The following is a 27,402-nucleotide window of genomic DNA, read 5'->3' on the forward strand; positions in this document are numbered from 1 at the left end:
AGTATTTTTGAATTTAAGTAAATTAAACATTAGAGGGAAGGAGTCTTTTTAAACGATATATATAATATTTAGTTTCTAATAAACATGCTTATCTGGAGGATTAACTCACTTAATTTCTTATTTATCTTCTTTATATAGTATCGGTTATAAACAAAGAATTATTGCTTACTTTAACTTGACAGTCTATATACTCATTATTGAACTAGTTTATTTAGCTGTAATTCATTGAATCAATGTTTATTAAATAACATTTATGCTTCAGCAGTATTAATGTTTACTTTTTGCTCTTATGTGAAGTTGTTATGAAGTAGGAAACAATGAGCGGGTTCCCCGTTTCCACTCGGAAGCTTATTCCAGTTGCACTATTTCAAATAATAAAGGCAGAAAATGCGTCCGCGGAGCAAACTGACTCCTTGGATCGAGAATCTGATCATGAGCTACGGAAGCCTGGAGGATCCACCCAGCGGCCACCTGAAGGCTCATGTCATCGGGGTGGGTCAGATGAGCGAGTCCCAGGCTCTGGCTACCGATGGCCCGACAGGACTGCTCTTCCTGTCTGACGGATCGCTCCAGATGCCCGCAGTGCTCACTGCCTCCGCCTGGGAGACCCTCCAGGAGCAGGAGGATCGGGAGTCGTTCAGCAGCCTCCCGAACAGCACCGTGATCCTGAAGAACTTCATGCTGCAGTTCCACATGGACCCGGAACAGACCAGGTGCTGGTTCTTCCTGTCAGTGGGGGAGATGGCCACCTTTGCTGCGGGTCCCGTTAAAGACAGCCCGCCCTGCTGCACCAGCCTGGCATCCGTTAGGATGAAGATCTGCAGAACCTGGAGGTCTCTGCTGGGTCAGGAGGACTCCCAGTCGAGCCAGGGTGGAATGGATCTGTCCGAGCTGCTGGGGGCGTGGCAGCACGACTGTCTGCAGACCCTGCTGGAGGACGTCAGGAAGAAGCTGCTGGCTCTGAGGAGCCCCCAACCCTCCACCTCTGCTCCCAGCCTGTCCCTGAGCTGCTCCACCCACTGGGACCTGGACCGGGTCAGGTACAGAGGACAGCCCAGCTTCAGCATCCCAGAGAGGTTTCTCCTCATTCCAGAGGGAGATGCTGGAGCTACAAGGCAGGTGGAGGCAGAATGCCGGAAACCTGAGCCTGCAGGTGGAGGGATGGGATCCCGTCCAGATGGAGGGACGAGAACCAGTCCAGCTAGAGGGACGGGGTCCAGTCAAGCTGGAGAGACAGGGTCCGGTCCAGCTGGAGAGATGGGGTCCAGTCGAGCTGGAGAGACGGGGTCCGGTCCAGATGGTCCATCTGGAGAGATGGGGTCCAGTCCAGATGGTCCAGCTGGAGAGACGGGATCCGGTTCAGCTGGAGAGATGGGGTCCATTCCAGATGGTCCAGCTGGAGAGATGGGGTCCAGTCGAGCTGGAGAGACGGGGTCCGGTCCAGCTGGAGAGACGGGGTCCGGTCCAGCTGGAGAGACGGGATCCGGTCCAGCTGGAGAGACGGGGTCCGCTCCAGTTGAAGAGACGGGGTCCGCTCCAGGGGAGCATTCTCCTTCTCTGATGGAGGATGACCCTCCTCTGCCGGACCTAGCTGCCATGCTTCCCTCAAATCCTTGGGACATCTACCCCCCTCCAGACGTCAGCTTTTGCTCCTCAAATTCATCTCCAGACTCGACTCCAACCCCGCCTCGCGCCAATCCAGATTGCGTTACCATGGCAACCAGCACACAGCCTCCCATCCACAGCTTTCTGCCTCCTTACCAGAACCAGCCTCTCGTCAGTCTTCCAGCTTCCTCTTCATCAACAAGCCCAGCAGAACCTCAAGCATCAGATGGAGCAAACGCCCAGAACGGCCAGGAGGACGATACTCAGGCGAACTACAGGAAACCCAAGAGGAAGCGCTGTGAGGAGGCAGCAGTGGAGGAAGAGGAGGAGCTCAGCGGGGGGCCTCCATCCTGGCTCTTCGACTCCCAGATCGGAGCGTCCAGAAGCAGGGATGAAGACTGTCCAACACTGACCGACGCTGGAGCCGCCCTGAGAACGCCCCCCAGCGTTCACAGCGACGGCAGGCCATTCACATACTCCTACACAGTGACGGGTCAGAACCTGCAGGACTTCAGCCGGTTCAGAGTGGCTGCGTCTCTGCTGCACTGGGCTATGAGGTATCTGCTGACTCCAAAACCACCATCAGAGAAGCCTCATAGTGCTGTATGATGGGACACGTTCAGACAGTCAGAACACCAACCAGAAACCGGCTCCTTCCTCACCTCGGGCAGATTTATCCTCAGGAGGGCACATCTCTGGATAAATTACATCCTATCCAAATGTTCTGCTTTTAGGAGTTTCATAAAAACGTAGGCAGCACTTTCATCTTGAACAAGGTGACCTGAATATTTGAAGCTCTTTATATTTTGGGCTTGTGAAGATGTTGGAACCAGAAGGTCGTGGACTTGATACTTTCTTGGAGTTTGAAAATGTTCATCAAAGAATAAAAATGCTAAATATTTTTACCTTTGACTTTTCTTTCAATGTTTTTTAAAGATGCAGAAGATATCCCAACAATCTGATGGATAAATGGTTAATAAAAAAAAAAGTGACTTTCTATGGGCTGAAGTTAAACCTTCTGTTTTCTAACCCCACATTAATATAATACCGATGTTCCAAAGTCAAACTGAACTTTTTAAAGTTAATTTTAAAATACCATAGTTTCCAATAGTTAGTCAAAGACTTGATCTGTGATAAAAGTTTATTTATCTCACTGAAACATGACTGCAAGAGGATTGTGAGCATCTAGTTATTTAAATTTTCACATACCCAGAAATTCTAGGTGAGGAGGAAGAGTAACAACAAGTTACTAATTACAACTCTTTTGAACATTTAACCCTTAGTTTCCCTCATCCAAATTGCAAACTAGGCAACAAAACCTCTTATTTTTGTGACTTTGATCCGTCCACGAGGTCCTTACTCTAAATTTTTAGATGAATTTTCAGAGGACCTGATTTAGTTTCAAATACTGACGAGGTCGTCATAATGGGGGATTCTAACCCTGTAATGCCAAATGTATCATATTTGATACAGACGGTCTCTGAAATGTTTTGCGTCTGACACCTTTTGCATAATTTAATGGTAAAAACTTTGCTCAAAATCCTATTGTACACAATCAGCTATACCTGATAACAGGGCAGAAGACTACACAAAAAATAATCTTGACTTATCGCATAGTAATAAATTATATCAAAAATGTATTTGTTTTTTCTTTTTACATATATTGTTTAAAGGCCAAATAAGGACTTCAAACCAAAAAAAAAGTAATTCTCTGTTTTGTTTTATTCTTGGATCGAGCTTTAAAGGGTTAACATCCATGGTGACATTGGAGATGATAGCTTAAATGCAGCTTTTAATGTGTTGTGTGAAAAAGTATTCAACCATGCAATCCAGTCAAATATAACGAGATCGGTGGATATTCTCTCAGTTGACTCTTTCTTTCTTTGCAAAAAAATTAAAACAAGACAATCATAGCCTTCACAACTTGTAGTTCTGCTCGGTTCTGACATGAAATTTTTCGCACGATCTTAAAAGTCTGAAAAAGCTGTCAAGGTCTCCATAAAACCATTAATTCAAACAAAGTACAGAGCAGTTAAATTTCAATAAAATTCAGTTTATTTCTATAGCGCCAATTCAAGACATGTCATCTCAAGGCACTTTACAGTTCACCAGATCATACAGTCAAGTTGATTCAAAGTTTTCTATCTAAGGAAAACCAGTTGATTGCATCGACTCATTAACTCGGATGCAATCCCTCACACTAAGCATGCTTGTAGCGACCGTAGAGAGGAAAAACTCCCTTTTAACAGGAAGAAACCTCCAGCAGAACCAGGTTCAGTGTAGCGGCCATCTGCTGAGGCCGACTGGGGTTCAAGGAGACAGAAGCAGAGACACAATAAGAAACTGTAAAAGGCGACCCTGTCCAGGAAACACACAGCCAGGCAGGATGAAGAGAGCACATCCAGCCAATCACAGTCAGAGAAACAGGACTACACTGGAAAACAGGCAGATCTCCAACATCTATAAGTAAGAGTGTTAATGGCAGCAGCAGAGCTGATATTTCTCTCCAGGATGGAGTCACAGCCAAACAGGAACAGATGAGGCAAAGCTACTATGAGAAAAAGCAGAGAGAGCAGAACGTTAGAGATTAAAGTAATAGATTCTGCAGAGTGGGAGAATAGAGATAGAATGAAGCAGAATGATGAAAATGGGGTCCCTATGTCCTCCAGCAGTCTAAGCCTATAGCAGCATAACTATAGAGATAGCTCAGGATAACCTGAGCCCCTCTAACTATAAGCGTTATCAAAAATGAAAGTTTTAAGCCAAGCCTTAAAAGTAGACAGGGTGTCTGCCTCACGGACTAAAACTGGTAGTTGGTTCCACAGGAGAGGAGCCTGATAACTAAAAGATCTGCCTCCCATTCTACTTTTAGAAATTCTAGGAACCACTAGTAAACCTGCAGATTGAGAGCGAAGTGCTCTGTTAGGAACATAAGGAACAATCAGATCTCTGATATAAGATGGAGCTTGGCCATTTAAGACTTTATATGTCAGATGGGGGATTTTAAATTCTATTCTGGATTTAACAGGAAGCCAATGAAGAGAAGCCAGGATAGGAGAGATATGATCTCTATTTTGGTATTCAGCCTTGGGCTGATCCAAAATGCTGCAGCCAGAGTTCTGATGAAAATGAAAAAGAGAGATCATATCTCTCCTGTCCTGGCTTCTCTTCATTGGCTTCCTGTTAAATCCAGAATAGAATTTAAAATCCTCCTTCTCACATATAAAGCCTTAAATAACCAATATCATAGATATCAGAATCAGAAATACTTTAATAATCCCAGAGGGAAATTACTTTTGTTACACGCTCTAGTTAAAGTTTTATATGATATATACACACATCCAACTATACAATATAATAAAGATAAAAAATAAGAATAAAGAGAGATAAAATATATATACACATATAGCTCTTCTGTATATATATCTGTACGTATATCTATGTATATGTAAAAACTAAATCCAAATAAAGTGAAAAGTCCAATTAAAGTGAATAAATCCAAGTAAAGTGATACCTGGCGTGCAAAAATAGTGCATAAATGTCAATTACGGGGGGCTGAATCACTTGAGGATATGCATGTTCCTTATGTTCCAAACAGAGCACTTCGCTCTAAGTCTGCAGGTTTACCAACTACCAGTTGTAGCCCATGACGCAGACATCCTGTCTACTTTTAAGGCTAGGCTTAAAACTTTCCTTTTTGATAAAGCTTCTAGTTAGAGTGGCTCAGGTTATCCTGAGCTATCTCTATAGTTATGCTGCTATAGGCTTAGACTGCTGGAGGACATATGGAACCCTTTTCATCATTCTGCTTCATTCCATCTCTAAAAGCCATTCTGTAGAATGTGTTAGTTCAATCTCTAACCTTATGCTCTCTCTACTTTTTCTCATTATAGTAGCTTCATCTGGTCTGTTCCTGTTTGGCTGTGACTCCATCCTGGAGAGAAATATCACTTTTTTTATGTCTGCTTCTGTCTCCTTGAACCCCAGTTGGTCTCAGCATATGGCCACTCACACTGAGCCTGGTTCTGCTGGAGGTTTCTTTCTGTTCAAAAAGAGTTTTCCTCTCCACTATCGCTGCATGCATGCTCAGTGTGGGGGATTGCTAAAGAGTTAATATCTACTGTCTATCTGCTCATCCTTTAAAGTTAGAGACTGGATGCAATCAGCTGGTTTTCCTTTGATACTTTGAAATGGAAAATCTGATTGATCTAGAAAGTAACCTTAGATGTCAGGATGTAAGACACTATAGGAAAAAAGGAAAGTAATCCTGTTTTAATTTTTTTCATGTTTTAATACATTGAACCCAAAGCGGAGACTGAAACTGAGAAGAGACAGAAAGGAGAAGATTCTGGAATAAAGAAAAAAAAATCCCAATGTGAGTCGATGAAGTTCAATAAATCCATTTATTACATGATTTCCCATGCAGGCAGCGGCCTGACGTTTCTAAAACACAAATGTGTCAGTAAACACAAGAGGATAAGGATCCACATTTTTTAATTAAAATTTTAAACACCAGAGAGAGAAGCAAAGAACAAGTCCAGCATGGTAAATTGAAAAAGCTGCATCCTGCTCTGACTCGTCTAAAACAATCAGAGTCCTAAAGCCGCCCTGGTCTTCACTCCACAGCTGTCAGTCACTGTTCGCTCAGCCACCAGCACAGCCTTCAGCCGCTGGCAGGGTCGCCTTAAACTGCATGAGATGTGATTGAGGGAAGAATCATGTTTCAGAGCCACAGTAAAGGAAACAGACATGATGAACAGATCAGGTTTGGGCTGAAATTTGGAGAAAGAGAAGTTAAACTCCCAGCTGTGAGAGGAGCAGAGTGAACAGCTCTAACGGCTGGAGCTCAAAGCTTTACTTAGTGTTTCTGTGGGTGGGTGGATGAGTGGGTGTGTCTATCTGTAGGCCCTGCTGTGCCGTGGGTACGGCGACATGATTGCATCTACGCTACCTTCGCTGTCCGAGCTGCTGTCAGAGTCGCTGCTGCCAGAATAAGCGCTGAGCCCGGGCAAAACGCCGACGCACACGGCGGCCGATGGCAGGTGAAGCACTCCTCGGGTGGAGGGCGGAGTCTTGGCTGTGAGACCTGGAACGGCTCGGTGATCCTCAGCTTCCCTGCTTCGTCCTCCTGCTGCTCCTCCATCCTGCTCTGAGCAGGAAAACAATCAGAATCAGAACCGCTGCGGCTGGACACTTCCTTCAAGAAGGAAACCTTTTTTGAAAGCTCCAATAATATTAGTTACAAATTTTATTGTAAACCATAAGATATTTTTTTTATTTCTGTGTCTTTGTGAACATTTTACTTCTCTATATTTTTGCTCATCCCCCAAAAATTCAGTAACATCGTCCATCTTTACCCCAAACCTTGGAATAGACCAGCTTTGACTATAGAAAGATAAAGTCTTTAAGTCTTTCCAAGGATTCTGCTTTAGATTCATGTCTGTACTTTGACTAGGCTGTTGGGAAACATGGCTGGAAGGAGAACCTGCAATCCACCCTCAGGTCTGCTGCAGACTACAACAGGAGTTGTTCTTCCCCTGCTGAACAAAGCCTCCTGAAAGCATTATGCTGCCACCACCGTGTTTATGTGGTGACAAAGCTGGCCTAAAATGCTGCAGGAAATCGCTCTGAATCTGACTGAAATTCAATTCAGTTTATTTTTATCTCATCAATTCACAACATATCATCTCAGGTATCTTTATAGAGACAGAACAGTCAGATTAAAAGTTTTCTAGGGAAAAGCAGCTGATTGTGTCGACTCATTCACTCTTCAGCAATCCCTCATACTCAGCATGCTTGTAGCGACAGTGGAGTGGAAAATTTCCTTTAACAGGAAGAAACCTCCAGCAGAAATTAAATAAGATCACAGGTCTCCGAACAGTTTGGACTCTGCACTCGCTGCTAAATCCAGAATCTAAGTGATTCTGTGATTCTGTGAACCAGAGACTGGTTCATTTGTTAAAGCTTCTTTCGGGTAAAGCTGAAAGATCCTGAACTTTATGCCCACCAGCATCACACTGATCCCCACCTGCAGTTCTGTCTCCATCTCCTGTTGCCCTTCTGTCATCCTTCTTCTGCTTCTTCCCACTGTCGGATGAATGCGAGGAGCTGAAAGAGAGAAAAGGGGTTCATATCCGATTCCTCCCACAGGAGAACCACCATCAAAGAGGGGGGGGGGGGGGGGGGGGGGGGAAGGAAGCAGGATGGAAGGAGAGAAAGGAAAGAAATAAGGAAAGAAGGGAGGGGGGGGGGAGGGAAGGAAGGAGAGAAAGGAAAGAAATAAGGAAAGAAGAGAGGAAGAAAGGAGGGATAAAAGGACGGAATGAGGGAAGGAAAGGGGGGTAGAAGGAAGGAAGGATAAAGGGAAGGAAGGAGGAATATAGGGAAGAAAGTATACAAAGAAGGAAGGAAGGAAGGAAGGACGGAGGAATAAAGGGAAGGAAGGAGGGATACAAGGAAAGATGGAGGGGAGGAACAAGGAAGGAAGGAAGGAAGGAGAGAGAGAGGGAATATAGGGAAGGAAAGGGAAGGAAGGAGGGATACAAAGAAAGATGGAGGGGAGGAACAAGGAAGGAAGGAAGGAAGGAGTGGGAGGGGAAGGAAGAAAGAAGGAGTGATACAAGAAAGGAGGGATACAAGGAAAGATGGAGGGGAAGAAGGAAGGAAGGAAGGAAGGAAGGAAGGAGAGAGGGAGAGAGGGAAGGAGGGATATAGGGAAGGAAGGAGGGATACAAGGAAAGATGGAGGGGAGGAAGGAAGGAAGGAGGGGGGGGGGGAAGAAGGAAGGAGAGATATAGGAGAGGAAGGTGGGATAAATCGGAAGGAAGGAAGGAAGGAAGGAAGGAAGGAAGGAGAGAGAGAGAGAGGGACGGGGGGATATAGGGAAGGAAGGAGGGATACAAAGAAAGATGGAGGGGAGGAACAAGGAAGGAAGGAAGGAAGGAGTGGGAGGGGAAGGAAGAAAGGAGGAGTGATACAAGAAAGGAAGGATACAAGGAAAGATGGAGGGGAGGAAGGAAGGAAGGAAGGAAGGAAGGAAGGAAGGAAGGAAGGAAGGAAGGAAGGAAGGAAGGAAGGAAGGAAGGAAGGAAGGAAGGAAGGAAGGAGAGAGGGAAGGAGGGATATAGGGAAGGAAGGAGGGATACAAGGAAAGATGGAGGGGAGGAAGGAAGGAAGAAGAGAGGGGGGGGAAGAAGGAAGGAGAGATATAGGAGAGGAAGGTGGGATAAATTGGAAGGAAGGAAGGAAGGAAGGAAGGAAGGAAGGAAGGAAGGAAGGAAGGAAGGAAGGAAGGAAGGAAGGAAGGAAGGAAGGAAGGAAGGAAGGAACTCCAAGATCATGCACAACACTAGAAGCTGAGCAGCTGAGGGCCAGTTCCATTATTCCTCAGGTTAAATCCAAAGTCACTTGTTCTAGAATGCATCAGGAACCCCTTGTTTAAATGATGAGCCCAGTCTGTAAATCCAGGTTAAGAAATCCTGAACTTTTATAACCTAGACTTGAAGAAACACCAGGAGGGATTGTCCTCCTTAATAAACATCAGATCCATGTTCTGCTATTCCTGTTCAGTAAAGTGTTTGGGAGGAACAGACGGAGCGAGCAGACCGACAACGAGAATGTTGGACATAACCTGATAAAGGAAACCACAGCTGATTGTAGTGAATGTTTCAGGTTAAAGGAGTGATGGATTTGTCAGCATACCTGCGTCTTTTAACAGCTCCAACTAATAAATGGGCCTGAGACAAGTGGCTGGTCTTTGGTTCTGCCCCTGAAGGTTTAGGCCCCGCCTTCTTCTCGGTCTCCCGCCGACCGTCTGCTGATGCTGATGTTTGCTTCTGCAAAGCACTGTGATGGTGAAGAGTCAAGGAGTTCAAACACAACATGTCAAATGTTAAATAAACAAATTCAGATTTGCTGTTTCCCTTGGTAACCTTGGTAACAGTTACAAGACACAGAACTTCAGTGTCTAACTTGATCTTCCACAATACAGAGTGAGCGTGCTATTGATGCTAGTCTTCGTCATCATGGCGTACTATTGATGCTAGTCTTCGTCATCATGGCGTACTATTGATGCTAGTCTTCATCATCATGGCGTACTATTGATGCTAGTCTTCGTCATCATGGCGTACTATTGATGCTAGTCTTCATCATCATGGCGTACTATTGATGCTAGTCTTCGTCATCATGGCGTACTATTGATGCTAGTCTTTGTCATCATGGCGTTCTATTGATGCTAATCTTTGTCATCATGGCATTCTATTAATGCTAGTCTTCGTCATCATGGCATACTATTGATGCTAATCTTTGTCATCATGGCGTTCTATTGATGCTAGTCTTCGTCATCATGGCATACTATTGATGCTAATCTTTGTCATCATGGCGTTCTATTGATGCTTGTCTTAGTCATTATGGCCTTCTATTAATGGTGGTCTTCGTTATTATGGCGTACTGTTGATGCTATTCTTCCTCAGCATGGCGTTCTATTGATGCTAATCTTCATCATCATGGAGCACTAGAGCGAACCTTGTCTTCTTCATCAAGGCGTACTATTGAGGCTAGTCTTCATCATCATGGCATTCTATTAATGCTAATCTTCGTCATCATGGTGCCCTATTGATACTAATCTTCGTCATCATGGTGTACTATTGATGCTAATCTTGGTCATCACCAGGCATACTATTGATGCTAGTCTTCCTCATCATGGCGTACTATTGATGCTAGTTTTCCTCATCATGGCGTACTATTGATGCTAGTCTTCATCATCATGGCGTACTATTGATTCTCTGGATGTCATTGCCCAGTTCTAAACCTCACAATAATTCAGGAAACTCTACAGCCCCAACCAGAAAGCTTCCCATAAAAAAGGATATTCTGTATTCCAGGAGCTCCTTCTTCTCCTCGTCTCTCCGCTGCTTCTCAACCAGGACCTGCTGCCGGGAAACCTCGTCCAGGAAACTGGTCTCATCCTCGTCCAGTCCCCTCACCATGTTTCCTGTCACCAAAAGGCAGAACAAAGAGAGCATTAATTGAAGGCTAAAGAGTCTGTCTTCCACTGAATTAGCATCATAACATAAACAGGGCTTTAAGCCAACAAGCTGATCTGTGGATAAGTGGATCGTTGGAATGCTGTGCATATGAATCATTGTTGATCTTTAACATGCTGGAATTATCACCATGGCTAACCTTTATCCTACGCTGGGTGATTACAAAAGGAGAGGAAAAACTGATTTCAAATCATAACACAGCTAACTACACAAGGCAGGACCCAACATTCCCACCAAACAAAGCAGGAAGCAGATTGAGAACATGACTGTAACCTAACCAGGCACTGTTCAGCTTTCTGTTATTTTCCTGGGTGTACTTTGATGCAAAAGGATCACTGGCAGCAGATCCCTTGGAGAGCTGCTGTCCTTCATGATGAGGAATACATGTGAATCTGGTTGGACTTGATGAAATAGACCTACGGAACTTAAACTGCTCCTCATATTCCTGCTGTTTCTTGTCCTTCTGCTCCTGCAGCCGGTCATAGAGACATCGAGGGTCGTACTCCTCCTCTGGGGCCTCTGGTGAACAAACAGACAGACACGTTTTTAAAAAACGAGTGGCGCCATTGGTCACGCTGCAGGACTTCCATGCATTCGCTCCCACCCTCTGGATCGTCTGGCTTCCTGACTTTCTCCCATTCCTCCTGCCTCTTCTTCCTCCTCTCGTCGAGCTCCGACTCAGAGACAAACTTCCTGCTGAGGTCGACTCCCGCCACTTCTCCGTCGGCCATCAGAGCGACCCTGCAGCAGCAAACATCAGTATCACAGCTATGTAAAAACTCTGGACTTAAACTAGATACAAATCCTTGAAGTTTTATTGAGATAATTTAAAATAAGCAGCCGTATCTCTAAAGGGACCAGCAGGTCTAAACTTGGAGAAAATAAATTAAAGTCTAGGAAAAATGTATTGGGATTTTATATCATCTCTGCCAACTGCTATAAATTATTCTGCAGATCAACCATGTTGGTGCAAACAGAGCAGTTTTGAAATGATTTATCTCTGCCAAAAACCAGTCAGCTAGATAAAATGCAACAGGTGACAGTGGCGATGCACGCCAGTGTAACCCTCCAAACACTCCAAGTCATCTTCCTGACCTGAAAATGTTTCAAAAGTATTATTATTCTCATCTTTATCTGCTACTTTAAAAAGGGGATTAATTCTGAATAATTATAAAAGAAAAAACATATTGGAGCAGCACTCTTTGGCTAAATAAAGCGCTGTTAGCCGTTAAATATGTATTCTAAATGCCTCAAAACAACAAATCATGCATCTAATAACATTTGCAGGAAGCTGCAGAGAAAAACAAAAACTAGATTTCAGGTTTTGGTCTAAAATATCACACTAGAATTTTAAAAACTGGAGAGCAATAATGATTTGTTCTGCTCTATATCAGACAACTGCTTCTAAGATTTTAAAATGCTGCAAACCAGTTTGCCTTAAGACATCATCTGCTCTAAAACGAAATCATTTGTTTTGATATCCAACTTGTTTACTTTAATGCTAATTCTAAAAACCCAAGTTTCCACTTAGGTCTAATCTTGTACAAATAAAAAAAAAAGGATTTTACACCAATATCAGTTATATAGACAGAAAATGGGTTAATTTGGCTGTTTTATTAATCAATCTGATAAGGTCTGCCCCTCCTGAGCCTCTAGTTTAGCAGTGATGTCTGAGCTGATGAGGTCCAGATCTGTGGACTCATGATGGAAACATAAAAGCAGATAGAAATCCTTATTTTTCATCCTCTCAGCAGCCGAGGTGGAAAGTTTTGGCATTTAGTCTTAAACTATTTGATTTGCCTGAAGGTGAATACATTTCTTTATTTAGCCAGAGGAGGGTCCAGACCCAGTTATAAACAGTAAATGATCAATGAATATTAAAATGATAAATCTTAATTCTAATAATTTTATATTAAAAAATAGCTGAAAAGTATCTTAGCATCCAAAATAGTTTTTGACTGTTTGACTATAAATTTGCAGTATAGTATTACCTTATCAGCCCACAGTTAAATACTTGAAAGGATGGAAAAGGGAAATTAAATAGCTAAAGGTAAACATGTAAAAAGATATTTTAAATTAAAATATTTTAATTTTATAGGTTTTAAGTGAAATTAAATGACAGATAGCAACTAGCATATTTGTTTGTTCTTTTTATCTAAATGTGTGATTTTGACATAATTTGGTGAACTATATTTTTATTATCTTTGCTGTAAAATCAAACTACTTAGCACTTTGGTCAAAGCCCCTGTTTAAGGAAAAGGAAAGTTGTGTTATTGAGGCTCTGGTGTCGGTTCGGTTGTCTGGCTCTCTTCTGTGTCCAGTCAGATGGAGGTTAGGGTTAGCTAATGCTAGCTCCGTTAGCTTCACAGCGCCGCTTCCAGGCAAGAAGCCGGGCTTCTTGCCAACGAACAGCCTAACCTCTGACTAATTTTCGACTGCTTTATATGTAGCTGCAATCATTATTTTATATTTATATAAACTTACCGAATTTACCGCAAGCGGCTAGCAACCTGCTTGTTTATCACCCCCTGAGTAACACTTAAAACGGGCCGACCTCACAATCAACCTGACACAATGGTTCCGACCCGGTCTGAGCTATTTTTTTTACGTCATATTTAGGAACTTATGGCAGCTTTATGAGAAAAAGTTTCATAAACATCTGAATACGACATCATAATTGCAAGATAAACCAACGAGATCCTGATCAAAATATGAGTTTTTTTTGTTTGTTTTTTATTGAATGCAGTTCGCTCCATCGGTAGTAGTAATCATGGGAAATCCATGTTTTGTTATGCTTTCAAAAATAGATTAATAAAAAATGCGTTAAGTTTAAAACAATAAAAGCAGGATCACAGGCCAACACCATTGTTTTATGATGCCATTTCTTTCTGTTGTCATTGTCTTGGTTCTGTTAAGTTTTCTGTGAGTTGTCAGTTTCACGTTGATCCATGTTTTTCTCTGTTTTCTAGTTTTATTGGTGTTTTCTGGATACATTTGAGTTCTTAGTTTTTCTTTGTTGCCCCCTAGTGGCCTTCTTTTCCTAGCTCCTTCTAAAAGCCTCTGTTCACACCTGCTCCCAATCATCTCATTAGTCCTGTCTTTGTTCAGCCTCCCATAAATACTATCCCTGAAAAGATCCTCGTGTTTCCGGCGGGAGAACAGCTTCAGACATGAGCAGGTCTCCGAGATCTCGGCGACGCAAAATGGTTTGGGGGTCCTCGTCGGAAGAAGGAGACGATGACAACGACACTGATCCGAGTCAAAAGCCAGTTTGTGGGATCAAGATGGCGGCTCAAGTTGTAGAGGATGAGGAAGAGCTAGAAAGTGATTCGGATATGGATAGTTGGATGCCAGTTGGTAGTTACCGGAGAAATGGAAAATCCAAAAGTAGTGAAGCGGGCAGAGCTTGTGAGAATTCAGGAATCAAAAGAAACCTTGAAGACGAAAGCACAGATGATGGAAGCAAGGGTGTACGTAAAAAAATCATGAAAGAAGAGGTGAAGATAATATTAAAATTCAGATAGGAAGATGAAAATATTATTCTGAGCCCAGTAATAGTCTCTAAGGAGCTAAAAAAGAAAGTGGGGGAAGTTGAAATGGCTAAAACTCTGAGAGATGGAAACTTGCTAATCGTCTGTAAATCAGAAGAGCACAAAAGGAAAGCAATGAGTGTTGAAAGTATTGGAAAGAAAAGAGTGGAGAGTAAAAGAGTGTTGGGAGAAAAGAAAGATTCCCGAGGAGTTATTTACGGAATTCCGGTTAATGAAGATCTGGAGAAATTAAAACATAACATCCATAATGTTGAAGTCAGTGATATAAAGAGATTGCAGAAAACAGTGAACAATGAGAGAGTTGACAGCTTATCTGTGCTTCTGAAATTTTCTACTCCAGAAGTCCCGGAGAGAGTTAAAGTGGGTTTCATGTGTTATCCAGTCAGGCCTTATGTTCCTCCTCCACTTCGGTGTTACAAGTGTCAGAGATATGGTCACATTGCTGCAGTGTGCAGGGGCAAACAGAGATGTTTAAAATGTGGAGGGGAGCACAAAATTCAAGAATGTGGTGAAAATACTCAGATTAAATGCTGTAATTGTGGTGGAGAGCACAGGGCAACATATGGAGGGTGTGAATTTAGGAAGAAAGCAGTTGAGGTTCAAAAAGTGAAATCAACAAACAACCTAAGTTATGCTGAGGCATTAAAGAAGGTTCAGGAAAAGATTCAAGTATTAAGGCGAGAACCAGAGCAGCATGCCAGGGTTTATAACCCTGTTGACTTTGACAAACTTGTTTTGTTTGTGGCTTATGTTATTAACTGCACGGACCAGGTTAAAGCTGCAGTCTGTAACATTGAGGAGAGAGCAGACTTCGACTGAAAATTTGAAGAAAAACAGGTTTCACGCCACTCCCCCACCCTCTCTGCTTCACTCATGCCCCACCTCCAAGCTCCACCCCTCTCACCTCTCACAGCATCTGCGCGGCTACCGCATGTGACCAGAAGGGGGGGGGGGGGGGGGGGGGCGTGATTCAGCGTGTGTGAGCTGTGATTGACACTCCATCAGACGCTCCTCTGGCTGTGATTGGTTGTTTTGACTCGTCCCGAATTATTCTTTCCAGATTGAAATACAGGCAGTAGGCGGTACCAATTGAAGCAGTTTTTTTCACAGGTTACATATCACATGTACTGCTGTCTGGGCATAGGGACAGTTTTAAGCAATATGACAAAAAAGTGATTTTTAAAAACTTACAGACTTCAGCTTTAAACATAAAAATGAGAAAATCAAAATCATTGTTAAAGGAGCTGAGAAATTCTTAGGGATGAGGAATATGTCGTTGGATCAAGTTATACAAAAACTTGAGGCAGATGGCAATAAACCAAAGTAAGAGTGATATAAAAATCGATATGAGTAAAATAGAAGTTAAAAGTTTTTAAAAGAAAGATCCGAAAAGATTGGCAAAAAGAGTGGGAAGAAGATTCAAAGGAAGATTACTTTTTCGTTATTTATTGGCTACAGGTTTAGTGAAAAGAATTTAGGTTTTCTTCCCCTTTTTTTTTTTTTTTTTTTGAGCATGTCTGTCTTGATCCACACTCATTACTGGTTGGTGGCGGTAATGCACCTCTTAATTGTTTGCCAACCGCCATAAAACAAGAAGAAGAAGAAGAAGAATCCTCGTGTTTCCCGGCTCCTCGTCAATGGTCCCCTGATGTCTCTGTGACCGAGTGGTTGAGTTTGCGTTCCCCACTTGTCCCTTATTCTTCCTTCTGATTTATAATGCTTAAATTTAAACATTAGTTTGTGACTTTTATTCATTTACTATCCCAGGTCTGTTTGTGTAGCATTATGTTGCAGTTTCCATCTGTGTGTTAAGGTGAAAGCTATTACTTCTGGTTTATTGGTTGAAACTGTTTATTTTTTTGAAAATATATTTATGGTATTTGTTTTCCTTTTTACTCAATTGTTTGTCCCAGTATTTCCTGCTAAAATGGCTAGATCAAGCATCCCCAAAGTCAGTCCTGGAGGGCCACCGTCCTGCAGGTTTTAGAGGTTTCTCTGCTCCAGCACAGCTGATTTACATTGATAGCTGATTAACAGGCTTTTGCTGAACTGCATTCATCAGAATCAGCTGTGCTAAAGCAGAGAAACCTCTAAAACCTGCAGGACAGCGGCCCTCGAGGACCGACTTTGGGGATGCCTGGGCTAGATGATGTAACCAATTACCTTGCTGGGTTCTACCATTTATTTTATTTTCATTTGTTTTTAAAGTAACTTTTGGGGTTATCTTGTATCACATTGTTTATTTTGCAGACTCAGATGAGTTTGTAAATTAGATTAATAATTTTATTCTTGTTTCTCTGTTTAGACTTTAGTTTTTTCTACCTGTTTAATTGTGGCTTGGTCCACTCAAGTGCAGGTGTTTTGCCAATTGGTTATATAAGCACTGAGCTCTTGGAAGCTCAGGAATCGTTGTCGGAGTGAAAAGTGCCAAATAAAAGAGAGCAGAAATCTGGAACCGGTGAAACTTTTTTTTTTTTTTTGTTCACCTTGCTGATCCTCGACCAAACTACTTCACTCTCCATTGTTCTGGTTGGTTTTGCATTTTTCTGTTGAATTTTTTTGGATTCATGCCTCTGTTGCTTGTGTGAACTGAAAACTACAAGAACTCACCTCTGCCTCACCGCCTCTGCTTTTGGGTCCTCAAAACCTCAACCAAATGTTGACCGTTGTACTCTTGTGTCCTTTTTAGATGTAGATGAACAACATCCAAAACAGATATACACTATATTGCCAAAAGTATTTGCTCACCCATCCAAATTATTGGAATCAGGTGTTCCAATCACTTCCATGGCCACAGGTGTATAAATTCAAGCACCTAGGCATGCAGACTGTTTTTACAAACATTTGTGAAAGAATGGGTCGCTCTCAGGAGCTCAGTGAATTCCAGCGTGGAACTGTGATAGGATGCCACCTGTGCAACAAATCCAGTCGTGAAATTTCCTCGCTCCTAAATATTCCACAGTCAACTGTCAGCTGTATTATAAGAAAATGGAAGTGTTTGGGAACGACAGCAACTCAGCCACGAAGAGGTAGGCCACGTAAACTGACGGAGCGGGGTCAGCGGATGCTGACGCGCATAGTGCGAAGAGGTCGCCAACTTTCTGCAGAGTCAATCACTACAGACCTCCAAACTTCATGTGGCCTTCAGATTAGCTCAAGAACAGTGCGCAGAGAGCTTCATGGAATGGGTTTCCATGGTCGAGCAGCTGCATCCAAGCCATACATCACCAAGTGCAATGCAAAGCGTCGGATGCGGTGGTGTAAAGCACGCCGCCACTGGACTCTAGAGCAGTGGAGACGCGTTCTCTGGAGTGACGAATCGCGCTTCTCCATCTGGCAATCTGATGGACGGGTCTGGGTTTGGCGGTTGCCAGGAGAACGGTACTTGTCTGACTGCATTGTGCCAAGTGTAAAGTTTGGTGGAGGGGGGATTATGGTGTGAGGTTGTTTTTCAGGAGCTGGGCTTGGCCCCTTAGTTCCAGTGAAAGGAACTCTGAATGCTTCAGCATACCAAGACATTTTGGACAATTCCATGCTCCCAACTTTGTGGGAACAGTTTGGAGCTGGCCCCTTCCTCTTCCAACATGACTGTGCACCAGTGCACAAAGCAAGGTCCATAAAGACATGGATGACAGAGTCTGGTGTGGATGAACTTGACTGGCCTGCACAGAGTCCTGACCTCAACCCGATAGAACACCTTTGGGATGAATTAGAGCGGAGACTGAGAGCCAGGCCTTCTCGTCCAACATCAGTGTGCGACCTCACAAATGCGCTTCTGGAAGAATGGTCAAAAATTCCCATAAACACACTCCTAAACCTTGTGGACAGCCTTCCCAGAAGAGTTGAAGCTGTTCTAGCTGCAAAGGGTGGACCGACGTCATATTGAACCCTATGGATTAGGAACGGGATGTCACTTAAGCTCATATGTGAGTCAAGGCAGGTGAGCAAATACTTTTGGCAATATAGTGTATCTGTATATCAGTTTTGACAAGAATAATCCATCTCACCAGTATTAGTATTAAACATGTGGAGACATTTTTATTTCCTCTAGTGTTGCTAAGTTGCTACAACACCAAAAACAAAAAGGTGGGAAGAGTGGGGGGGGGGAGCCTTTTGTCCAAAAACATCTCTTTTCAACCAGCTAATTCACCATTTTTGACTAGTTTCATTGGATCTTTGTCTCTTACTGATTGGTTACCGACTAAGAAATTTAAGGACCTCAGTGGGAGTTTTAAAACAAATGTACCAAATGGGACAGTGTTGGGTTTCAGGGGTTTTGTCATGGAGGTGCAAAAGGAAACCAGGACCACAGAACCAAAGAGGCATTTGTCACCCTCAAGACCTCAGATGTAATGGATGAAACTAGGATCTCATTTTAATGCAACTGGAGCTAACAGTGCATTGCTTAGAGTTTCAAACTGATAAAACTGTGAAAGAAATTGTCATGATCTCCTGATCAGGATCTTTGGTTCTGTTCAAGTTTTTACTTTAAGTTTTCAGTTAAACTTTGATTTTTCATTCTGTAACTAAGATATTAGTTTAATTTCCAAGTAGTGTCATTCAAGTTATTTTTTAGTTGTATTTAAGCGTTGTTGTATTTCCTGGTTACTCTCTGTTGCCCCCTAGTGCCCCTCTCCTTTTCCTTAGCTCCCTTCTAGATACTTTTGTCCCACCTGTTCCCCATCAGTTGCCGACTATATTCCTTGTTCTCTTTGGCATACATAATCCTCCTCTTTGCTGGGTTCTCTTCATTCCCCCATGTTCCCTGGTCAGTTTTGTTTCTGGGTTCATGCTTCTGTTGCCACCACCCTCATCAAGTCTACAAGAAACCATGCCTGCCTTCGTCTCTGAATCTGGGTCCTCAACAAACCACCATGGATCTTGCGGTAGAATCCAGCCAAAATTAGTGACGGCAATTTTGAAGCCCCATGAACCAATTTGACACAATGCGCTCAATGCAAAACTTCACTATTTCCTGAATTTAAGGCAGCTCTTTCGTTTCCTGTCTTTCATTACTGGACTAACAGATGAATCCAGGTGTGTCTGGCCATTGTTATTGAGGTCAGGCACACCTGGATTAATTAGTTCATCCAGTAGAAAAAGACAGGAAACAAAAGAGCTGCCCTACGTTCAGGAAGTAGTGGAGTTGCGCATTGAGTTTATTGCCCTAAATTCAACACTATGCTCCATACATTTGATACAGTTTAGAATGGCGACATCTGCTGGATAACTATCAGAACTACAATTGATTGGGTACCCTTTGCTGCATTATCTCATGGTTGAACTAGTTTGTTCCATAATAATAGTATTGATAATTATATAAATCACTAATAAAAAATAATCTAATGTCTGACCTGTTTCATGTTCAACATGAACAGATGGAGGCTTATTGTCCTACAGCTAGAAAGCTTGAATGAATGCGGGAAGGAGTGATTGTAGTGCAAGGAGTTTGGAGTCTTATTAAAAGTGCCATAGAAATACCGGCCAATATTCAGTTGAATTTGGGTTTTTGTTCTTTCTGATCCATAATCATTAATGTGACAAGAAATAAAGCTTTGAAGTATCTCCCTCTATGTTTAATCACCGTTTTGCATATCCTAATTTTTACCTGTTAGGGCTAAAAGATTTTGCCAAAGAAAATCAAAGTTGTGATTGTTTTTGACTAAAATTGAACTGGGATTGCACTTATATTTTGATTTTCCTCTGATCTAACCACAGGCAGGCCTGTTTGTCTCAGGGTTTGTCGTCATGCCTTCTTGTCCAGAGTCCATTGATGAGAACTTTACAGCTTGTTGTAAAAGTGCTAACTTCTACTCGCATGCATCTGCAAGCTGCTAGGTGCAACTCACTCTTCCCTTCTCTGTGGCGGCAAACACCATTAGTGTTTTAATGCCACCCTGGAGGGTTAGTGTCTGCTCTAATTAAATGTAGCTGAGAAAATGAGCACCTCTGTGATTCTAAAATTGCGTTTTATAAAATTGTGATCATATTTCAAATGCAATGAACTGTTCAGCCTGTAGGTCTACATGTTCAGAAAAAGGATGTTTTTAATAAATGTGCAACATTTTATTTAGCATTTATTTTTGCTTCAAAGAAGCTGAACTGTGAAGTCCCACTGGGACAAAGCATCTACAGGATAAAAAGAAAAGAAAACAGAATCTCATCATATGATGAACAATCTGACACATTATAAATGAGAATAATTAACATAAATATTTACTACAAACATGATTATCGCTGTTATGATATTGCAGTAGTTCACAACAGCATTTTTTGATGAGGAAACTTCATCATTTGTGGAATCAGGTATTTAATACCTTCTTTATATATAAGCTGCACTATGCAGAACTTCACACTAGTTATGAGAAAAAAAACAACCCAACACAGTTTGGATAAATAAATAAACAATAAATAGGTAGTTAAAAGTCAGTCCATCTCAAAGTAGAGCTGTAGAACCTCACAGCATAACATCTCTGAGTCTGAGGTGGTGCCTCCAAGGGTTGGACTACGACCGTACGCGTACGGTCTTCGCCCTGACGCAGGTGCACCCCACAGACACCTGCACCATTTCCTCCACCAGGCGGTATTTGCCTTCCTCACAGTTGTGTCTGTCTCTCTTAAGGAACATGAACGTGTGCAAAAGGGGGATGCTGTTGTAGTTGTAGCTGTGTTGCACGGTGCCGTTTTCCATCAGGATGCATCCATTGCAGAGGCACACGGCCTCGGTGTAGGTGTGGGGAAAGTAATCCGGTCTGGTTACCGTCCTGTGAAGGACGGAGAGGACTCAGTGAGACTGCTGGGTCCAAACACAAACTAAAACTGCTCTCAGCTTAATGCCATGTCTGTGATGGATTCTAGTAATTAGTTTGCAGTCTGTTATAAATCAAGTTGCATAGATATATTGGATCACAAGGTTTGAATATTAGAACCACCATTTTTATTGCATCAATTAAAGAAGGATGCATTGTAGGACCCTGAAGATCACAGCGTTCATTTAATCATCATTTCATCAGTTCCAGACACACCAAAGGAACTCTCTTACTATTCAGATTGGTCAATAAAAGTGGGAAAAGGCGCCCCCCTGTGGCGTTCACATGTCTGTACAGATAAGGTGGCCAATTCACAATCTGTTCCACAGACTGTGAATCTATGAAACGGTAGTTTATGATAAAAAAATATATCTCTGAGTCAGTTTATTCACTCTTATTCACCCATGTTCATCCTTATTCACATCTATTCACCATTATTCACCCTTATTTACGAATTATTCACCCTTATCCATCCTTATTCACACCTATTCACCATTATTCACCCTTATTCACAATTATTCACCCTTATTCACCCTTATTTACCAATCATTCACCCTTATTTACCCTTATCCATCCTTATTCAAACCAATTCACCATTATTCACCCTTATTCACAATTATGCACTCTGATTCATCCTTATTCACTCCTATTCACCATTGTTCACCCTTATTCATATCCTACTCTACACAAGTTAGTTATTTTACACTAAACAGGTTAGTTATTCTAGAATAAACAGGTTAGTTATTCTAATCTACACAAGTTAGTTATTTTATACTAAATAGGTTAGTTATTCTACTCTACATAAGTTAGTTATTTTACACTAAATAGGTTAGTTATTCTAGAATAAACAGGTTAGTTATTCTAATCTACACAAGTTAGTTATTTTATACTAAATAGGTTAGTTATTCTAGAATAAACAGGTTAGTTATTCTAATCTACACAAGTTAGTTATTTTATACTAAATAGGTTAGTTATTCTAGAATAAACAGGTTAGTTATTCTAATCTACACAAGTTAGTTATTTTATACTAAATAGGTTAGTTATTCTAGAATAAACAGGTTAGTTATTCTAATCTACACAAGTTAGTTATTTTATACTAAATAGATTAGTTATTCTAGAATAAACAGGTTAGTTATTCTAATCTACACAAGTTAGTTATTTTATACTAAATAGGTTAGTTATTCTAGAATAAACAGGTTAGTTATTCTAATCTACACAAGTTAGTTATTTTATACTAAATAGGTTAGTTATTCTAGAATAAACAGGTTAGTTATTCTAATCTACACAAGTTAGTTATTTTATACTAAATAGGTTAGTTATTCTAGAATAAACAGGTTAGTTATTCTAATCTACACAAGTTAGTTATTTTATACTAAATAGGTTAGTTATTCTAGAATAAACAGGTTAGTTATTCTAATCTACACAAGTTAGTTATTTTATACTAAATAGGTTAGTTATTCTAGAATAAACAGGTTAGTTATTCTAATCTACACAAGTTAGTTATTTTATACTAAATAGATTAGTTATTCTAGAATAAACAGGTTAGTTATTCTAATCTACACAAGTTAGTTATTTTACACTAAACAGGTTAGTTATTCTAGACTAAACAGGTTAGTTATTCTAATCTACATAAGTTAGTTATTTTACACTAAATAGGTTAGTTATTCTAGAATAAACAGGTTAGTTATTTTACACTAAACAGGTTAGTTATTCTAGAATAAACAGGTTAGTTATTCTAGACTAAACAGGTTAATTATTCTACTCTGAACATGTTAGTTATTTTAGAATAAAGATGTTAGTTATTCTCGACTAAACAGGTTAGTTAATCTACTCTAAACATGTTAGTTATTTTAGAATAAAGATGTTAGTTATTCTAGACTAAACAGGTTAGTTATTCTACTCTAAACAGGTTAGTTATTCTAGAATAAACAGGTTAGTTATTCTACTCTATACAGGTTAGTTATTCTAGACTAAACAGGTTAGTTATTCTACTCTAAACAGGTTAATTATTCTAGACTAAACAGGTTAGTTATTCTAGACTAACTGGTACTCTAAACATATTAGTTATTCTAGACTAAACAGGTTAGTTATTCTACTCTATACAGGTTAGTTATTCTAGACTAAACAGGTTAGTTATTCTAGACTAACTGGTACTCTAAACATATTAGTTATTCTAGACTAAACAGGTTAGTTATTCTACTCCAAACTGGTTAGTTATTCTACTCTAGTTAACAGGTTAACTGTTGTACTCTAAACATAGGGGGATTATGTTTTTAAACGGAAATATTTGCATCCATTGTCCCATCTGAGACAAAGAGCTTTTCTCTGGAGAATCTGGTTGGATTTTCTATTTCATTTGTGAAAATTCGGTCTTTAAATGATCGTTGAAGAGAAAAGCCTTGTTTAAACCACCATGATTCTTTTTATTATATCATGGACATTAAGTGATATAATGTCCATGAGGACAATCATATCGTGATTCTTACTGAATCAGTAGTGATGCACAGATGTCTATTTCTATTGCTTAACGATGTGAGAGTTTGTTCAGCTGTCATAGAGTCAGCTGATGGTGCAGATGGATGCCTGCAGGACGAGCCGCACCGGGGCTTTCCCTGCGCGGTATTAACGCCAAGCTTAACTAAACCAGCGACTTTGATGTTTCTTTAAAGGTTTTAAGAGATGCATTAGAAGGTTTCTTTTGGCTGCCAATTACGCGTGCGTAAAAGAGCGATGTTGCATCCTGCAGACCTTAATGACGCAGAGAGCCATAAATAAAGAAATTATAGCAAAAAGCGAAGCATCCCGGGTCAAGCGGGGAATTTACTCAGTTAAAGTCTAACTGGGAAGTCATCTGGAGTTTCCTCAGGGTTTCATCAATCTGTCAACATCCAGTTTGGATTTTTTTAATTTCCCCTGCTTCTGTTTTACATTTCCTTCCCGGTTAACTTAGAAAAGGAGAAGCGTTTGACTTCTAAAACATCCTTCAGGTTTTACCGTGCTGTAAAAACTAAATTTTGCTCTGCGTAAACACGCACCGCCATTTCCAGGGAGAGAGGGAGCGATCCTTGACCTCCACGGAGGGCAGCTTCTGGTAAAGCTCGACCGGGCAGGAGCTGGAGGAGTCCTCTGAGGCCGTGATGGTCAGGGGCTGAGGGTAGTGCCTCTGGAGCCTCTTGAGCGCTATTGCCTCCAGGTTGGTCCCATTGTGGCACCGGGAGCGCGCCGCTGCGGCGCACAGCAGGAGGATGAGGATCTGCAGGGAGGAGAGGAGAGGATGAGGAGAGTGATGATGGTGATGGTGATGATGGAGGTGGATGTAGGGAGGGGGTCTCACCTGCTTTATCTCCATCTTCTTGCTCAGACCTCACTGACTTGGATCCGTTTGATACCTTTGCCTGCTGCTGCGCTCCTTTTATTATCGCTGAAGGGAAAGTACCAGCCCACGGCATGATGAAACGGAAATGCTGCCATACTTCCTCTTTCCCCAGACAAACAGCAGGTAATGAGGAGCGCCGCCGCAGCGGCTCTGGCTGCCTTCTTTGTGTTTGGATCAACAACCGATCCAGAACCGCAGAGATGATCCAGTCGGACCCAGAGTCCCGCTGAGCTCCCAATGCCTGCCTCCATGATGAACGCTTATCCTCACCTGGAAATACCATAAATCAATTAAACGCGCACGCGCCTGAAGCAAAGTGAAGAATAAATCAGTTCAGATGCTGACGATCTTCTGTTGATTTCATCCTCTGCATCAACAAAGAGAGACATTAATGGTGTAGAACTTCATCTCACTCTCATATATAGTTCAATTATTTATTATTCTGTCATTTTAGCTCCATTGAATTAATGCAAATAATAAAAAAAAAAAGTTCCCTCTAAATAAGTTTATTAGAAAAAGCTGCTGTTGCTTTCACTGCTTTTCTTACAGGTTTTCCCTCCACCTAATTTTCCATCCATAAGCTTTGATACTGCAGCTAATTTACTGCTGACCTTCATTAACCTAATCTCCACTGTCTGTGTTCAAATCCTATTTTTTTGGTTTTATATAATTGTGTAATCCTATAAGAATCCTTTTCAAATGGGGAATGCCCCCATATGAAGTTCTGCTTTCCCACAACCTTTGAGCTTCAGCAAGTTGATCATAGATTAGAGAGAAAAGTTTAGAAAATAAAAATAAAATAAAACTTCCAGCTTAACCAGACCCAGCACATAGAGGGAATAAAAAATCATGTCAATATAGTCTGTCAAGTTTTCAGGAAAATTGTAAAACTGGAACAAAATAGTATCATGAATTGGATTAAAACAAAGAAAAATAAATAAATGACCAGCTCAATCATAAGGATGGGAGAACAGCAGATTCAAAAGGAGTGGAGAACAGAAGTTCCAGGTCTTGGAAAAAAAGGAAAAAGGGCAACTGGGTGCAGTTTTAAAAAACGAGCAGCAGGGGGCGCTAATAAGACCAGCTAGAAAGACAACTGATTAAAATACCAGAACTTTTAATCTTTTTTTAAAAGCAGTTCTGAAGAGAAAAGGGTCATGGTAAAAAAAATAAAATATCTTCTTCAAAACCAGCCTTTTCTTTTTCTCTCCGTTTGGAGCATGAAGCCCATAAACCTGCAGCAGGATCTCTGATATCCCAGGGGTTCCTACAGGGAGGTGATTAAACCTGAAACCTGACATGCATGACAGTGAATAAAGTTAGGATCCTTTTCAGCCCAGTCAGGTGCCATGGGGCAAGGCTGAGCAGGGATCACACAGTATGAGTTGATGGCAAAGCATCACTGGAAACAGGCCAGAAGCTGTTATGACCCAAGATTAGTAAACCAAACAAATTGATTTGATGCTGTTTTTGGTTTACGAGGAGTTCACCAAGAAATGTGTCTGTAAGCTGCTGGACAGATTTTCCAGCCGCCTGTGTAAACTTGAATAACAACTCGGCCTCGCCTCCACTGGGCCTGCCTCTGATGAAGAAATCCTGCTTGCTGCCAAAAATAGAACGATTTGTTGTCTATTCTGGATGCAGCAGAAATTCCAGCGCCTTGTTTACACACTTCCAGGTCCCACTGGGTTAGAGGAGAATAAAGCTGCCGTTCATGTGATCCTTGAGATTCACGATGAAAGCTTGACTGCTCTCTTTGTGATGAAATGACAGCTCAACAGTAACACCTTGCAGACACGCCCAGTTCAGTATCCCGTATTTCAAAATCAGGGCACGAAAGCTGACACTGAATCATTAATAGCACATTAGAGTTTGACAGCGCAAAGAAACAATGGAGGCCTGGAAAGTCCTGGATGCACTTCTGATTCAGAGCCTGAGAGGGAAGGTTCACTGTGAGAATAAAAGAAAAGAACAGAAAGAGCCCAAATACTGGAGGGGGGCGCAATGAACAACTCTATATGGAGGGCCAGGCGAACACCAACTCCTCTTCACACATGGAGAATGAGTTTACTCCCTTTTAGAAAAGTGTTCTATCTGTTTCACCACTTCTCTTGCATCAGTTTGGTATCCCATAGTTGGTTTGATAACACCAAACCAGAAATACTGCATATTTACTAGTGCTGCACCGCTACCGATACCAATATCAATCAATATCGATACCAATTCTGAGAGGCAAAAGTTTATTCCACTATTGTGACCCATTCCAGGTAGACAATACAAAGTTCTACTGGATTCACTTCGTATTAGTCTTTTTCCTGCTTCACAAAGGTAGGCAGCAGTTTGACGAAGCCATGATGGCAACTATTTTACATCCAAGTAGTATGCAGTTCTTCATATATACACACACATCAATTTCAAACAGATGGTATCGGTATCGGCCAATACTGCCCAGCCAGTAATCGGGTATCTGTAAAAAAATGGGTGCAACTCTAATATTTACACCATATATATTAATGCTCTGAACTTCCATATCAATGCGTTTTTTTTTTTTTTTTCCTACACTGTTTACATTTGATCACTGCTCCACTTTATGGAATGGAAATTCTGTCTGAAAAGCGGTACTAAATATATAATGTATACAAAATGACAATAAAAGTTGTCTACGTCTTATATTTAATGTACTGAAAGACATTCAGTTCAGGAGAACAAATTTAGGAAGTATTTACCAAGTAAAATTCCAGATGTTAGGCTTAAACGATAAGTTAGATGGTTTAACAAAACAGAATCAGAATACTTTAGACTGGTAAATATGAACCCTTGTAAAATGTATTGCCAAATGTATTGCACTACAATTCCCATCATCATTCAAAAGATTTAAAATGAGGTCAGACAACCCTTAATAACTATAAAGTTTGATGCTGATGAAGGTTCTCAGTCATCCAGGTAATAGTCATTCCGTAAAAATTCAAAAAAATTCAAAAAATATCCACTGGACTTGGTTTTCAAGATTTGAAGAC

General features: G+C 41.3%; 3 protein-coding genes across 4 annotated transcripts; 1 reads left to right on the plus strand and 2 right to left on the minus strand.

Annotated features, from left to right (window-relative positions):
• Positions 1 to 329: 329 nt before the first annotated feature.
• Positions 330 to 2,214, plus strand: acd (ACD shelterin complex subunit and telomerase recruitment factor). The gene has a single exon (XM_038270216.1). It carries the CDS (start codon positions 388 to 390, stop codon positions 2,212 to 2,214), a length of 1,827 nt encoding a protein of 608 aa, XP_038126144.1. The 5' UTR covers positions 330 to 387.
• Positions 2,215 to 5,989: 3,775 nt separating this feature from the next.
• psme3ip1 (proteasome activator subunit 3 interacting protein 1) lies at positions 5,990 to 13,233 on the minus strand. Of its 2 annotated transcripts, XM_038270215.1 has the most exons (8): positions 13,134 to 13,233; positions 11,254 to 11,390; positions 11,070 to 11,168; positions 10,476 to 10,597; positions 9,307 to 9,452; positions 7,634 to 7,713; positions 6,557 to 6,754; positions 5,990 to 6,294 (listed from the first exon to the last, which is right to left on the minus strand). In XM_038270215.1, the coding sequence occupies exons 2-8, from the start codon at positions 11,378 to 11,380 to the stop codon at positions 6,290 to 6,292; spliced, it is 777 nt and encodes a 258-aa protein (XP_038126143.1). In that variant the 5' UTR covers positions 11,381 to 11,390; positions 13,134 to 13,233; the 3' UTR covers positions 5,990 to 6,289. The 2 variants fall into 2 exon arrangements, with proteins under 2 accessions (XP_038126143.1, XP_038126141.1); XM_038270213.1 differs by having other exon boundaries at positions 5,990 to 6,754.
• Positions 13,234 to 20,223: 6,990 nt separating this feature from the next.
• Positions 20,224 to 24,666, minus strand: il17c (interleukin 17c). Its single transcript, XM_038270229.1, has 3 exons — positions 24,344 to 24,666; positions 24,045 to 24,262; positions 20,224 to 20,964 (listed from the first exon to the last, which is right to left on the minus strand). The coding sequence occupies exons 1-3, from the start codon at positions 24,356 to 24,358 to the stop codon at positions 20,706 to 20,708; spliced, it is 492 nt and encodes a 163-aa protein (XP_038126157.1). The 5' UTR covers positions 24,359 to 24,666; the 3' UTR covers positions 20,224 to 20,705.
• Between the last annotated feature and the right edge of the window lie 2,736 nt (positions 24,667 to 27,402).

Source organism: Cyprinodon tularosa, unplaced genomic scaffold (assembly GCF_016077235.1).
Source record: "Cyprinodon tularosa strain WSP-4 unplaced genomic scaffold, ASM1607723v1 ctg756, whole genome shotgun sequence".
In the NCBI taxonomy this organism is placed as follows: Eukaryota; Metazoa; Chordata; class Actinopteri; order Cyprinodontiformes; family Cyprinodontidae; genus Cyprinodon; species Cyprinodon tularosa.

Excerpts from the sequence above, each read along its gene's own strand:
- il17c (XM_038270229.1), bottom strand. Across the intron at positions 20,965-24,044 it reads CTCTCTCCCTGGAAATGGCG|GACGGTAACCAGACCGGATT; the intron begins GTGCGTGTTTAC and ends CGTCCTTCACAG.
- psme3ip1 (XM_038270213.1), bottom strand. The coding sequence starts at position 11,380 with ATGGCCGACGGAGAAGTGGCGGGAGTCGACCTCAGCAGGAAGTTTGTC. Across the intron at positions 10,598-11,069 it reads TGAGGAGCAGTTTAAGTTCC|GAAACATGGTGAGGGGACTG; the intron begins GTAGGTCTATTT and ends TTTTGGTGACAG. Across the intron at positions 7,714-9,306 it reads GGAGCTGTTAAAAGACGCAG|CTCCTCGCATTCATCCGACA; the intron begins GTATGCTGACAA and ends TCTCTCTTTCAG.
- acd (XM_038270216.1), top strand. The coding sequence starts at position 388 with ATGCGTCCGCGGAGCAAACTGACTCCTTGGATCGAGAATCTGATCATG.